At 40.2% G+C, this 14258-nt stretch overlaps 1 protein-coding gene across 1 annotated transcript in view; it reads left to right on the forward strand.

Moving 5' to 3' along the window:
- Window positions 1–14258, forward strand: part of LOC121316412 (potassium channel subfamily K member 2-like) — a 75629-nt gene that overhangs the window by 41905 nt on the left and 19466 nt on the right. Inside the window, exon 4 of the mRNA XM_041251483.1 lies at window positions 6583–6743. Within this exon, the coding sequence (XP_041107417.1) occupies window positions 6583–6743 (161 nt within the window). The remainder of the gene's footprint in view (window positions 1–6582; window positions 6744–14258) is intronic.

Here is a 14258-nt window from a genome sequence, read left to right on the forward strand (position 1 = left end):
CAACATCTTTGGCTGACCTCGGCCAAAGTTGTGGAGATGGAGAAGGCTGCGTTACTGGATGCCCCAATAACACCTGGGCGACTGTGGATGTGAGCCTTGAGAGGTCCCACAAGGCCACGGAGGTTGCTTCAAAGTTCTCATGCCTTCCTCACAATTGCCAGCACCCTAGGTGGCCTTCCCAGTCAGCTAGGCCTGAATGCCACCCTCCACCTGAGGCCAAGCAAGCAGACAGAGGGAAAGCCGGCGGCAAGGGACCACTGCCAGCTAGGGGTAACCGGTTCTCCAGCTGGAGACTGAGGCCTAGGAAAGATGTGCCCCCTCCCAAGCCCAAGGGAGTCCCTGTAGGGCTCCAGCTGCCACCTTCCCCCCTCACATCCGGACTGACCACTAGACATGACCCATGGCTGCACCCAGGACTCCTGGGTGCTCACAACTATGAGACATGGTTACGCTCTGCAATTTTGCTTGGGCCCTCCGCCCTTCAAGGGTGTGCTCCCTACCATCGTCGGACCAGTGTGCGCGATTCTCCTCCAATAAGAGATCGCCATTCTTCAACAAAAGCACACTGTGCGCTTGGTAAATCCAAGCGATGCCATAAGCGGGTTCTACTCCAGGTACTTCCTGGTGACCCAAGAGGGATGGCAGTTTACAACCTAGTCTGGACTTCAGGGTCCTTAACATGTTCCTCAAATAACATGTTCAACATGTTAACCACACAGCGTATCCTCCAGTCCGTCCAGCCGGACGACTGGTTCACATCGATCGACCTGCAAGTTGCCTACTTCCATCTCCCGATCCGTCCTGCGCACAGAAAATATCTACGCTTCGCCTTTCAAGGCAGTGCGTACAAATTCTGCATTCTGCCGTTTGGCCTCTCGCTGGCACCCCGCATATTTTCCAAGTGGATGGACGCAGCACTGGCTCCTCTCAGGCTGCGGGGTATTCAGATCTTGAACAACCTGGACGATTGGCTAGTTTGCGTGCATTCCAAAGCACTCGCCAAGGCGCACACCAGATAGGTCATAGATTATGTGACGAAGGTAGGGCTCTCCATACATCACCAGAAAAGCAACTTCGTACCGTCAGTCCAGTGTTCCTGGGGATCAAATTGAACTCTGTGAGCATGGTTGCCTCACTGTCAGAAGACAGGATTCAGTTTTTGGAAGTCATGCTCTCCCAGTTCAGGGAGGATGCTCTTCTACAGGTCAGAACTTTTAAAAGGTTGTTGGGGCTGATGGCAGAAGCCTTGAGAATCCTTCCACTAGGGCTACTGAGAATACGCTCAAGGTACACCCGGTCCGCGATCGACAACGGTTGGTGCAAGTTTCCAGACAATGCTGGAAGACATTGGAGTGGTGGCTCCGCCCTGGCAATCTGCGCCTTGGATCTCCCCTCGGATCCCCTCACAGAAGGGAAGTTGTCACTACGGACATCTCCAGCCTGGGCTGGGGAGAGGTCTGGAATGGGAAGGGAATAAGAGGTCAGTGGAAGGGACATTGGCAGCAAGCGCCTATAAATGCCCAAGAACTGCAAGTAGTAGCCCTAGCGCTCTCTTATTTTCACCAGCAGTTAGCGCAGAAACACGTGCTGGTCCGGACGGACAACACGACAGTGGTCGACTACATAAACCACCAAGGCAGCCTGCGCTCACCTGGCCTTCACCATGTGGCACACAGACTCCTATCTTGGACGCACAGAAACTTGCGTTCCATCAGGGCATCCACCTCCCGTGTGTGGCCAGCAGAGCAGCAGACCTCCTGTCCAGAGGAGCTCCAGACAGCTTGGAGTTGAGACTGCACCCTCAGGTTGTGAAACAAATTTGGGAGTGGTTTTGTAAAGTACAAGTCGATCTCTTCGCCACAGCCAAGTCCACTCATTGTGGTTCTCTATGGAAAGAAAAGGGGGTCCCCAGGGAGTAGACGTGCTAGCTCACCCCTGGCCGCAGGAGCTCTAGTAGCTCTACCGCTACTGCCCCTGTCACTAGAGAGGATCACGGTGGAGAAAGCCCAGGTTTGCGGCATGTTGTGCGGCCAACTGTGGTAGTTCCCGCTGTGCAAGGACCTCCTGAGCCAAGTGGGGGGGGGGGGGGGGGGGGATGTTGTGGCACCCGAACCCAGCTCCAACTCTGGGTTTGGCCGTTGAACGGAGCTGTCTGTCCAGACGAGGACTGCCAGACTTAGTGGTAGATATTCTACAGTCTGCTAGGGCGCCTACCACCAGAGCCCAGTTTTCATATAAATGTAAGGTTTTCCAAAACTGGTGCATTTCTGGGGGTCACAACCCTGTGACTTGCCCTATTGAGACAATTCTAACCTTCTTACAACACCTGTTTGACGTGGGAAAGTCCGCAACCACTCTGAAGGTCTACTTGGCAGCAATATCAGTGTGCCACGATGAAATTGACTCTGTGTCCCTTGGGACACACTTCCTGGCAGTACAATCTCCGTCCCCCGATGAAAAGCATGGTCCCTAAGTGGAATCTGGAGCTAGAGCTGTGGGTCCTTACAGGTCCCCCATTTGAGCCCATGGCCTCACAGAGCTGTGCCCCGTTTCCCTCAAAGTGGCGTTTTTGTTAGCCGTTACGTCTGCCAGAAGAGTAAGTGAGCTTCATGCGCTGTCAATCGATGACACCTGTATGGCTTTCACTGGTAATGACTCACGGGTAACATTAAGAACTAACTAACTTTTTGCCAAAGGTGTTCTCTTCATTCCATATACACCAAACAGTGGTTTTGGAATCTTTCAGACTTCCCCCGCATGAGTCAGGAGGATCACAGACAGCACACGCTTTACCCGGTCCGGGCTCTGCGCTGTTACCTGGATAGGACAGCGTCCTGGAGACAGTCCTACCAGCTGTTTGTCTGCTACTGGTCCCACTGTAGAGGTCAAGCCCTTTCGAAGCAACGTCTACCACACTGGGTACTGTACACCGTACGCTTGGTGTATGAACAGACAGGCTCCCCCATGCCGGGGGACATTACGGCCCATTCCACCAGGGGCCAAACGACTTTGTGGGCTCTCTTCCATGGCACCTCCTTGGATCCGCTTCGCAAAGCTCCTGCCTGGACAGATAGTTAGACATTTACACGTTTTTACCACCCCGATGTTGCAAACCGAGCAAGGCCCTCCCTAGGATCTAGGGTGCTGCAGGCAGCATGCCCTTAGGCTTCATGAGAGCTCTGGGGAGGCTATCGCCGTGGGGCTGTACTATCGGTAATCTGAAGCCTCAACAGCTTTCGTACAGGTTCCCATTCGGTACTGTCATTCCACTTGAAAGGGAACGTTGGATAATTACCATAACCCTGGTTCCCTGAAAAGGATGACATCCATTACCCTTCAAGGTCATGTCCCCAGCTGACCTTCAGTTTCGAAAATGGCAATATGCTACTGTGAGGACGTCCCTCTTCAGCAGGATGTGGGAGGGACTTCCCCCTCACAGCAGGGCCCTGATAGGGCAGCTTTTTTATGGACTCAGTGATTGACGGGTCAGAGAGGCTTTTTCCATTCGGGAATGGTTGTCATTCTTTTCAGGGAACCAGGGTTATGGCAATTACCTAACATTATTTATCACTTCTCTGAAAAAACAAAAATGATGAGGTAATATACCATATTATACAGTATTTTTTTTTTTGCGTGATATCATTTTGTAGTTTCTTTGATTACATGATGTTAAATAACAGATCTAAAGGATGTTCATATAGTTTTTTAATTTTTTTATTATGTCTCAAGCCTAAAATTCTAGGTGATGCTAAATTTGTGGCCTTAGCTGTATAAGCCCTTCTTTACTAAGCCGATATGTGGATTTCAGTGTCAGATAAATAAATAAAGGGATCCCTGTACCAAAAGAAAGGCACATTTTATATTACATCAAACATGTTTACCAGAAAAACCATTGTATAAGTCGATTGGGCATTTTTTGGGGGCCCTAAAAGGGGGGGATCGACTAATATGTTGGTGCGATGTATGCAGCGGGTTTTCTATTAAACTACTGTACCAGTGCCACAGACAAAAATATACCAATGGAATTAAGTAGGACAGCCAGACAAAAATAAAAAAATAGCTACACAACAGGTTTGAAATTGCGCATTGTTGGCTTTGCCAAAAGCATGGCAATCGAAATGCTGAAAAAAACAGTATCTGACTGGACACAAAAACAAAGAGAAATTTTAAATATGGTGTGATCCCGATGTGAGTGGTGTGGTAATGAATAACTGTCAAGGCAGTATTCCTCCCAAAATATCGAGGTTTATTATAATCAATACAAGAACAGCTGGCCCTCTACCAACAGTGGTATCAGGAGTACACAGTGGTCTTGCAAACCCAAATAAAAAGTACACAATAAATCCCCAATCCATGTCCACTGTGCATGAAACTGTGCTCTTCAAATCCAGGGGATCGTGGTGATTGTCTGTCTGTGTAGTGAAGGAAGTGTTCAGGGGGTGTGCTGGCTCTGTAGTGTCAGCTCCTGGTGCCCTACTTATCCTCTGCAATAGACAAAAACAAACCTGTAATCCAAAACTACAACGCTCCGGCTGTAGATTACGTTCTCAGCACAAAGCGTAGCTGCGTCCCCTTTGTACTACTCAACTCCTCCCTGTAATCAACCTGGCGCCCCGGTGTACCAATCGCTGCCTGGCCCGCAGCTGATCGCATGGGAATCGTTTTGTGTATGTGCAGCTGTGTGCTTCCTCCAAGATGGCCGACTTCCTGTTTCCGTCCAAGGAGGAAAGTGTTTATGGCCCGATGTAAAAAACATTTAGTTTGAATTGAGTACTTTCAATGACTTTAATATATACTATAACTTGTTCTTCATATCAGTGCAGTGTAGTGGTACAAAGTATGTGTGTGGTTATGGTACTGATTAAGAAAATAATGAATGTGTTATTGTGCAGCTGGAAGTTTAATGCAATTGTACTGCACCATATGCACACATTAAGATGTTTTGTTAACTGGTTATTAGATGGTTCACTGTTTAATTTAATGTTTTTTTTTTTTTTTTTTTTTGCTTTTTTAATTGATGCAAGCAACACCGTTTAATATTTTTCTTTAAAATGCAGTTGGAACTATATTGTCCAAGTAGGGTTTTGGAAAGAAATGTTCAGTAATGCAAATATATGTTCTTGAAGTGTTTGGGTAGTTGATAAGCTAAACTAAAATAGGTTAATACAGATGTGATGTTGGATGTATAACTTGATTGTACTTACTGGTGCTCTGTTAATGATTACTTTTTAAATCCATTCAAGTACCACTTATCAGTGGTTTACACTGTTACTACTGGTAATAGTGCTATACCTATTTGTATAGGTATAAATGGACTTAAAAAACAGAATATAGTTTCTATTAGCAGTTTAAAAACAACACTGCAGAATTATTAATGGAATAAAATGTTGCAAACAAGGGTTATTTCGAAACTAAACATGTGTATTTTTTATTTATTGGTGTTGAACATGTAGGAGGAAAAAAAGTATTTCAAACACACACAGTTTTGTCATAAAAATTAAGTCTCAAAAAGGGGGGAGCGACTTTTATGCCAGTGCGATCTATAAAATACATTTTTAGATTAAGTAAAAATAAATCTCATGTCTTTTTGTGCACATTTCAAACTGGCGGGTCATGAATTTAAGATGTCGATATTGCTGCATAGGCACAGAAAAGTGTAATTGCATGATAATGTACTAGTAGTTGTTTATAGTTAAAGCATATGAACTGAAATTGTATTGCGTTAAACTGAAATTCAAAGGTATATGATTAAAAAGTTTATTTTAAATGTAGGGCCCATGTATATTGTGCAAGACTTTATTAACACGCATCTGATCCTAAACATGACGGACATAAGAAATGTACTTAAAGTTTTCAGATGTACTAGTCATTTCAGAGAGAAAATGCAGCTGCATCTGCCAAAAACTATAAGCGAATAAATGCTTAGAACAGGCAAGCGTACTAAGTTGCCTTATCCTTCACAGTATTAAATTAATCCACTTGAACAGGATCATCACAAATCTGATTTGGTAAGCTGTAATCAGGATCTTGTTTAGTCTGATTTGGCAGAGGATACACCTGTGATGATTAACTTCTGGACCGCTGCAATCAGGATTAACAGGTGTACTATCTTTAGTCCAATCAAGTGGACTAAACCTTCTTAATCCACTAGCTGTTAGACACACTAAATTGACAAAATTTGGTACTCTGCAACTGACCCACTGTTACCTGCATGCAAATACTTGCACACAACAAACATTCATGGAACCTGCACAACACACAATGCTAGTTTTAAACTGATATTATTATTATTATTATTAATTATTATTATATAATAATAATAATAATAATAATAATAACACAACTACTACTGATGATGACTATTAAGATAATAATATATATATATATATATATATATATATTATATATATCTATATATATATATTATATAGACAGAACCCTTTGCTTATTGCATATGCAATTTTGATATAAACAATACTGCATTCAGTTTCATTAACCAGAAAGCAGGATTTGAATCTATGATCAAACTTGCCAATGTCATGTTTCATATATACTTACTAATACCAGATTTTCTTCTTGTAGGCTTTGGAAATATTTCCCCACATACTAGAGGCGGGAGAATATTCTGTATCATCTATGCCTTGCTGGGAATTCCACTCTTCGGGTTTCTTTTGGCTGGAGTTGGGGATCAGCTGGGGACAATTTTTGGAAAAGGAATAGCCAAAGTTGAAGACATATTTGTTGTGAGTATTACTTTAACATCCATTGGTTTATATGTAAATGTAATTTTCAAAAAAGGTACGAAAAGGCATGAGGGAATATAATAGGTAATAGTTTATTTGTTTTTGTTTGGCGATTTTGAAGGGGTTTGAATGATCTTCCACAAAGTCACAAATCCATTATTATTGTTCAGTCAATATTTCATTAATTAGGAAAGGAAATCCATATGATTTAGAATATTTATTTCAAACTGATTTAGACTATTCATTACAAATCTGGTTAGCAAACTACTGCATTAAAAAGCACCAATCAATCTTTTAAATTACATTACAGTAGTGTTCCCTTCCCTACGGCTCTGTCTATATTAAATATCAGTTTTATATTATTTGATTTCATATATAATGTTAATAATAAAACTGTACTTTACAGTGTCTTTAATTCTTCCTTTAAGGAAACTATCCCCCAGTTTATGTTATGTTTGACCGAAACCATCTCGGATTAGAAGTAAAAAAGAATAGTTCTCTAGTGTCCTTTACTGTGATCAGTTAAGCCCAGCATACACAAAGAAACAGGTTAGTATGTTATATAGATGTGGTCCATCTATTTACATTTCTGAATATGTCCAAACATTAGGTTATTAGTTTCTTGAAATAGAAATGTAACCATTACTGAATGGGTTGTTACCGCCTAAAGACCCAAAACCTGAATATTCTATACCAAAGCTGCTCAGCTGAGCCTGTGATGCAGTCATGGCCTGTCCCTGAGGGCATAAAATGACAGCGCTTGCAAACCTCAGCGTCATTTTTCCTTCAATCACGCAGCGACCTTGAAGGTTATTGGTTACATTTGTATTTCGGGGAACCAGGGTTATGATTATAACCTAATGTTCCCATTCAAGTACGAAATGTAACCATTACCTATTGGACGAGCATACCAAAGCCTTCGCAAGGGCAATATTACAGAACTACTGGAATGCTCCAAAACTAAGCTAAGGCTGCCTTGTGCGTTACCATTAGAAACTATAGTAACAAATAGCTAGGGATAAAAAATTTAGGGAGAAACTTGACTTTATTCCTGTGTTGTAAGGGTCAGCTCGGAAGCCATCCTTAACACTAGTTCTAAAACCAGGGTTTTGAGGGTCCATGGTGTAAGTCTGTAGAACCTAGTAAAGGTGAAGCAAAGTAGTTTGAAGATTAGGAGATGAGGTCTGTCTCTCTGTGTCTTGGAACTGCTGTATATGCGATCCGCCCTTTCTGTTTCTATAGGGCTCTGGGTGGCTAAAGTAGGGAGCCATTTTGGAAGGTCAGCTTGAAGAAATTAAATTGCATCATTTCTCTGCCCCTTCAGAAAGCCCCATCAAGCAGAGATTAGATCTCTTGTTTTGGACCTCAAGTTCAGCCAGAGAGGACTGTAGAGAAGAAATATCCTGTATAGCAGCTTTGTTGTCGTTCCTGTACTGCCACTGCAATGTTTTCATAATGTCAACTCTCCTATTGAGCATCTGCATCGTGGTGGCGATCACATCTATTTTGTGTTCTGCCTCCAGCAAGTTACTACGTACAGAGTCCATGTCAGAGCGTAGGGCCCGATATCGACAATAAGACCAGACGTGAATTCCTTCAGCTCACCGATGCCCTTGAGAGCATGCCACCCATCACCTCCTTCAGCACACGGATTTGTGAGACAGAGATTTGTTGAGATTCTTCTATCTGCAGCTCAGAAGCTGAACCCGACGTGTGTATGTCCTCCATTCTGAGTTTCTTTCCCCTAGTTTGGTTCAACGGAGAAGGGATATTTGCATCCATTGTATCTGCCACTCGTTTGACAGGGGTTTGCATTAGAAAAAAAGAAAGAAAAATGTTGCTTATACTGCATTTTTAAAAGAATATAGATCAAGAAAAAGTTGAAAAAAAGAATTACACACCTTTCACAATAAATAGCTGGTTTGGGTCAACCTTGTGTGTGTAAGCTACACATTCCAAAAGAAAATGAATTGCACACAAATACCTCAGCCTGGTACTAGCCATGGTGATGAGGATGCTCAGAAGCAAAAACTGAAATTAACAAATATGGAATTGGAGATTTTGGTACAAGCAGTACTTGTAACACATGAAGATGTGTTACAAGCTTGAAATACATCACCAGGACAAATAAATAAAATATGGAATGTGCGATGGCTTCTTAATAAACAAATGTACTACTTCAGAGTTTGTAGTCTAGGTTGCTTATACATTACGACGCATCAGCCAGTTACTGTGCTTCGCATGTTAGTTCAACGTCTTGTTTCGTATACAATAATTCCAGACTTTTCAAACTTCAGAAACAATAAGCTTTATTTACTTACAGTCATGGCAGTCAAACTGGTGGATAATCCTTCCATTGTTGTAAAGCAATATGTTCAGCAGCAATAACTGCATACAGCTTTATACAAACAGTCTTCAGTTTAACTACGACTTATATCTTCTTAAAGTCATATGCAGTTACAACTCTCCTATTTCTTATATTTGTCTATATTTCTTACTCTGTATGATTTTAAAGCATATCTGTATGGTATATATAGTCAAAAAACTGTACTTGCTCTTGGTACAAACTAACTGTGTCCTCCGTCCTTTTTTTACCATTTTCTTTCCAACTCGAATTTAACAATAGTGCTTGAACCAGTATTGTTAAATATCAGAATGCCATATTACAAAAAATAAATTCTGTAGCCATATAATAATGGTGGAGGATGAGCCCTCATTGTATATGAGACTTTTTCTTTAGTGCACCTCAGAATATCATTCCATCTTTTCTTAATGCCCTCCACCGTTCTTTTGCCTAATTTACAAACTGACTTGATCAGAAGGATTAAAAAATGAGCACTTTCCAAAATGTTATTAAATGTTTATTTGTGCTTGAAAACAATGTATCCTTCTTGCTACAGACAAGTCTCCTTCATCATCTTGTCTTTTATATAGCCTACTGTCTGACTGTGGCAAATGAACACTTGCTTTTCAGAGTTCTTACAATAATCACGCAAATACGAGGTCTGCAATTACCGGCAGCTTTAATAAATTAGATAGAATATTTAACCCTTAACTGTCCATTTATTCAGCACTTGAGACACGTCAGGTTCAATTTATTTTCACAGACGCTGTTTATTTTACACGTGTTGTTTAAAATATTTTCAGAGTAAAACAGGTTTAAAAGGCACTGAATTGCAAAAGTACACTCAGTACTGCATCTCCAGCCAAACCTCACTGTATTTTTCACATACCTCTTTGTAGACATGCATACTGATAAATCCTCTTCTGATCACTTGTTTTATCACCAAACTCCTCAATAATTTTCTTAGCTGCTTCTGCATCCAGTGCTCAATCTCCTTTGTATGTCCACGTTATCTCTGTGGTGCATGGGGCAATAAGATATGCCCCTTTTTTTCGGCTTCATACGGCTCCTATCGGTCTCACTCAGCCATTGAAAGGTTTTGCAGAGAAAAAACGACTAGAGACCTGTGTCTTTTTGATGATGTTGGACATTGGACTGGACAGGGAAAACTGTAATGTCGGACCTGGTCCGACATAGGACCGGAAAGGGTTAATAGACCTGATTTGCAAAATCCCCTCCCAATTTTTGCAGTTTTGTTCAGAAATGCTCCACAGTTATATATACATATACAGAATTACATATGCATCAGGGGCTAAAGCGCACAGAGACATTGCCCCCGCAAATCACATATTAATTGCATGTTTATGTATTTATCCTTTTATAAATCTGGGCCTCAGTGTCTGTGCGACCATCTTCAATTAGCTCCACCTCATTTTTTATGTGCAATACCCTTCTTTGCTGGGTACCGTTTGAGAAAAGCAACACTGTTACCGAAAACCTCTTTGTTAGAGTTAGATTATGAAGTCACAAGGGCAAAATGCACAAAATCTGTTCAACTATCACATGTAACTTCAGCCATGTACAGTAGCTGCAAAACAAATACAATATGAATGAGCTTCGTATTTTTTTTTTGTCGGATGTGTTGAATCAACCCTATGTTTAATTTGTAGCCATTGTCATGTCTTTGAATTGTGGTTATTAACTATTTAATCCATTGATCTCGTGGAGAGATTCTCAATTGACATTCTTTTTTTTTTTTGTTTGTAACAGGCAGACAATTGGAGGGTGATATTTAACCAAATAGAATAGATGAAGTGGTATAATTTCAACTACCTGCTTGACATTCTCACTCGCATCTCCATAGCAGAGGAGTGAGGGAAGTAGTTTATGGTAGATGAATGCAGGATTGATCCTGGGGCTGCATGCTTTAGCTAATTTCACTGTTATAATGCCGTGGATTTTAGTGGTGGCTTTGAAATTACAAGCAGTGTAGCTGAGCACAGGAAGAATACTGCATTAGGAACACTTTTTATTCAGGAGCCTTGTCTGAGAAAATGAACTGTTTTAACATTTTGCTCCCATATCTGGTTTATTTTACTAACGGCTGCTTTTTACAATGTGCGTTTTTCACTCTTCAGTCCAGTACAGTATCTAATACTGGAACCACAAGCTAAAATTTGCATTCTTGTATCTAGCATTCTGAGACTACCTTTCGTTGTCATCCAATATACTAGGATATACCTGACCCAGTTTATAATATGTTGGTAAAAACTGTTTGCAGACATCATTTTTTAAGAGCTGAGGAGCAAATTACTGTCAGCGTTTTTACTGCTTACAGAGCAACACAATTCAGAGATTATTTCCTTTTGTCGTCAGGACCACAATGAGATTTTTGCCAAGCTATACAGTGCCATGAAAAAGTATTTGCCCCCTGTCTGATTTTCTGCATTTTTCACATTGAATTTGGTCAGATCTTTTGTGGGTTGTAGCAGTATATAGAGGGATTCTGAGAGAAAAAAAAAAATGACACCAAAGTTTGGTGCTTCTTTCATTTGTTTGGTGTGCAAGGTATTCAAACATGCAATTGTCAGGTGTGAAAAAGTTATCGCCTGTCACAAAGACGGATGTAGTGGGTGACGTCAGGCCAGAAACAGGAACCAGGAAATTGGTTTCGCTCAGCTCCACCCAACTCAATCTAATAATGAACAGACAGAAAATAAAAGGTTGTAAAGACAAACAAAACACAGGACACGGCACTTTTGCCAAAATAAATAGACAAACAAAACGGACTATACAGACAAACACGGAGAGCTGATATTTTACAGATTACTTTGATTATTACCTCAGTCTCCAGATCACACAGTGTGATCTTTATTCTTGTAGGCCTAGTTCGTTCACAAGGTTATATTTGAGCAACTAAAAATTCCAAGAAATCATGTTTTCTAAGCTGATTTCGCAATGAAACAGTATTTTATGACAGGCAGAATTTTCCAATCTCGCTGCAATTTTTATTTCTTTTTTTAGTTTAAAGAAGCTTTTTTTGTATAATATGGTGTACTACATCAGAAAGGACTTTGGTAGGCCAAAGAAAAGTTTTAAACATACACACCGAGAAAAAATAACTGGACCTTCCTGATGCTCCATTGCTTTCTACACTTTTGTGTGCTGGAAAGGAAACAAACATTGGAAGATCCTTTTCCTCAACCAAAAGTAAAACATCATGAACTGTGACAAAAATGACATCTCTGGTGGCTATAGTACTTTTGCAGGAAGGCATGGGAAAACTTCCAAAGCAGCTGGAGCTGCATTGGAGCGGCCAGTGTGGAGCTGGAGCTAGCAAAGCCGGAGCACGGCCTACGTTAGGGGTGTGTGTGTGTGTGTGTGTGTGTGTGTGTGTGTTATAACAAACATTTAATTTATTTTGAAGTAAATTAAACAATGTTTGTGGAATACCACTCACTACCCAACATTCAGATAACAAGCTCATTATTATTATAATAAGTTGTCGTAGTAGTCATTGTAGTATTGTTGTTGTTACAAACTTTAAATAACCAGTATACCATAAATAAATAACCTGCTTCAATATTTGACAGTTGTTAAATTGCATTCATTTATTCATACAAATACTGCATTAACTTTTTTCTTTGTTTAACGAAATTGGTACTTTTTACATGATAGTAATGGTATCTAGTGAAGGGGTGTGGCAGGGCAGAGGAAAAGCCCTGCACATAATTTAGAGGGGGCAGAGCAAAGCCCTGCATAGAAAAAGAATGTATTGTTTGGAAATGGGTGAATTTGTGTGTGCATTTAAAATAATGGTTTGTGTATTGTTTTAGGTATTATTTGAATGCATTTTGTGTTGATTTTATAAAAAAAAAAAAGACTTTATTATTGTGTGGTAGCGTGGATGGTGTTAAAAGCCCATCCACTAAACTTGTGCAGAATGTGACCATCTCTGGCCTGATTCATTTATTGTTAATCCAGAGGTGGTCGCATGTATAAAAACCCAGCAGCTTCTATGCTCAAGGAGGGTGTTCAGAGGCCAGAATGAGAGCAAGTGGAGAAGATCTAAAACAAAAGTAAAAAAAGAAAACGATTGCTACTCGTACTGGGAAGCTTCCCAGCACCATACTGGTTAGAATTATTCTTTGTCAGTTTGTTTTGGCCCTCGAGCCATTTTGTTTGTTTTTGTTAAAAGCTTTTGTGTATTCATTAATAAATACGTCGCAGCGCTTCCCTACACCAGCATTATTGTCTGTGTACTTCCTGTCCTGACAGCACCACCCTCGACTACCCTGTCACAAGGGGATTTCAACTTTTATTTGAAACTGTACCTATTACACAAGTACCTACTGATGATGATAGATAGCAACATTATATCACATTAAGCATACAAAATAACAAAGCTTTACAAATCATTAAATTAATGCAATTTGTAAAACTTCAACACCTACAGTTAGGTGTAATGAAATACTGTAATTAAACGCACCATATACCAAACTTTGAAAATTAAAGACAATTCAGTACAACTTTGGCACATTTCAGAACTCTAGCAATCATTAAGCTTCAAAAATTCAGTAAAATGTTTCTATAGTTTGATATTTGCTGTTAAGGCATTGTAATAACGTGCAATTGAAATGCAATAAAATAACAGTTCTTAGCTGCTCAGTAGCATAGACACTATCTCCAGCCCTTACTGATGAAATAGAAGAAAAGAACGAGATTAAAGTTTGAATTTGCTTAACTGCAACAATTTAAAACCTGACATGACACGTAAGTGTCTATGAAAAAGTAAAATAAAAATGTGGTCACGGACAGATGAGATCCTGGTAAAACTGTTGGCATTTACAAGAATAGCGTTGTTTAAAAATGTTCCCTTAACTTATTAACACCTGCATTTAAGTATTGATTTTTTTTTTTTTTTTTATGTTTAATCAAGAAACCGCATTTGCTCAAATACAGGCAAATGAACAAAAAATAGCAACTGAAAAATATTGCTTCCTTCGATGCAGTTTTCATAAGACAAATAAACATTCCAGTTAATTGTAGAACTGCAGATATACACTGAATGTCTCCTCTGTCTCCTTTTTGTCAATATATATATATATATATATATATATTATATATATATATATATATATATATATATATATATATATATATATATATAT

The sequence above is a fragment of the Polyodon spathula genome, chromosome 5 (genome assembly GCF_017654505.1).
Source record: "Polyodon spathula isolate WHYD16114869_AA chromosome 5, ASM1765450v1, whole genome shotgun sequence".
Lineage (NCBI taxonomy): Eukaryota > Metazoa > Chordata > Actinopteri > Acipenseriformes > Polyodontidae > Polyodon > Polyodon spathula.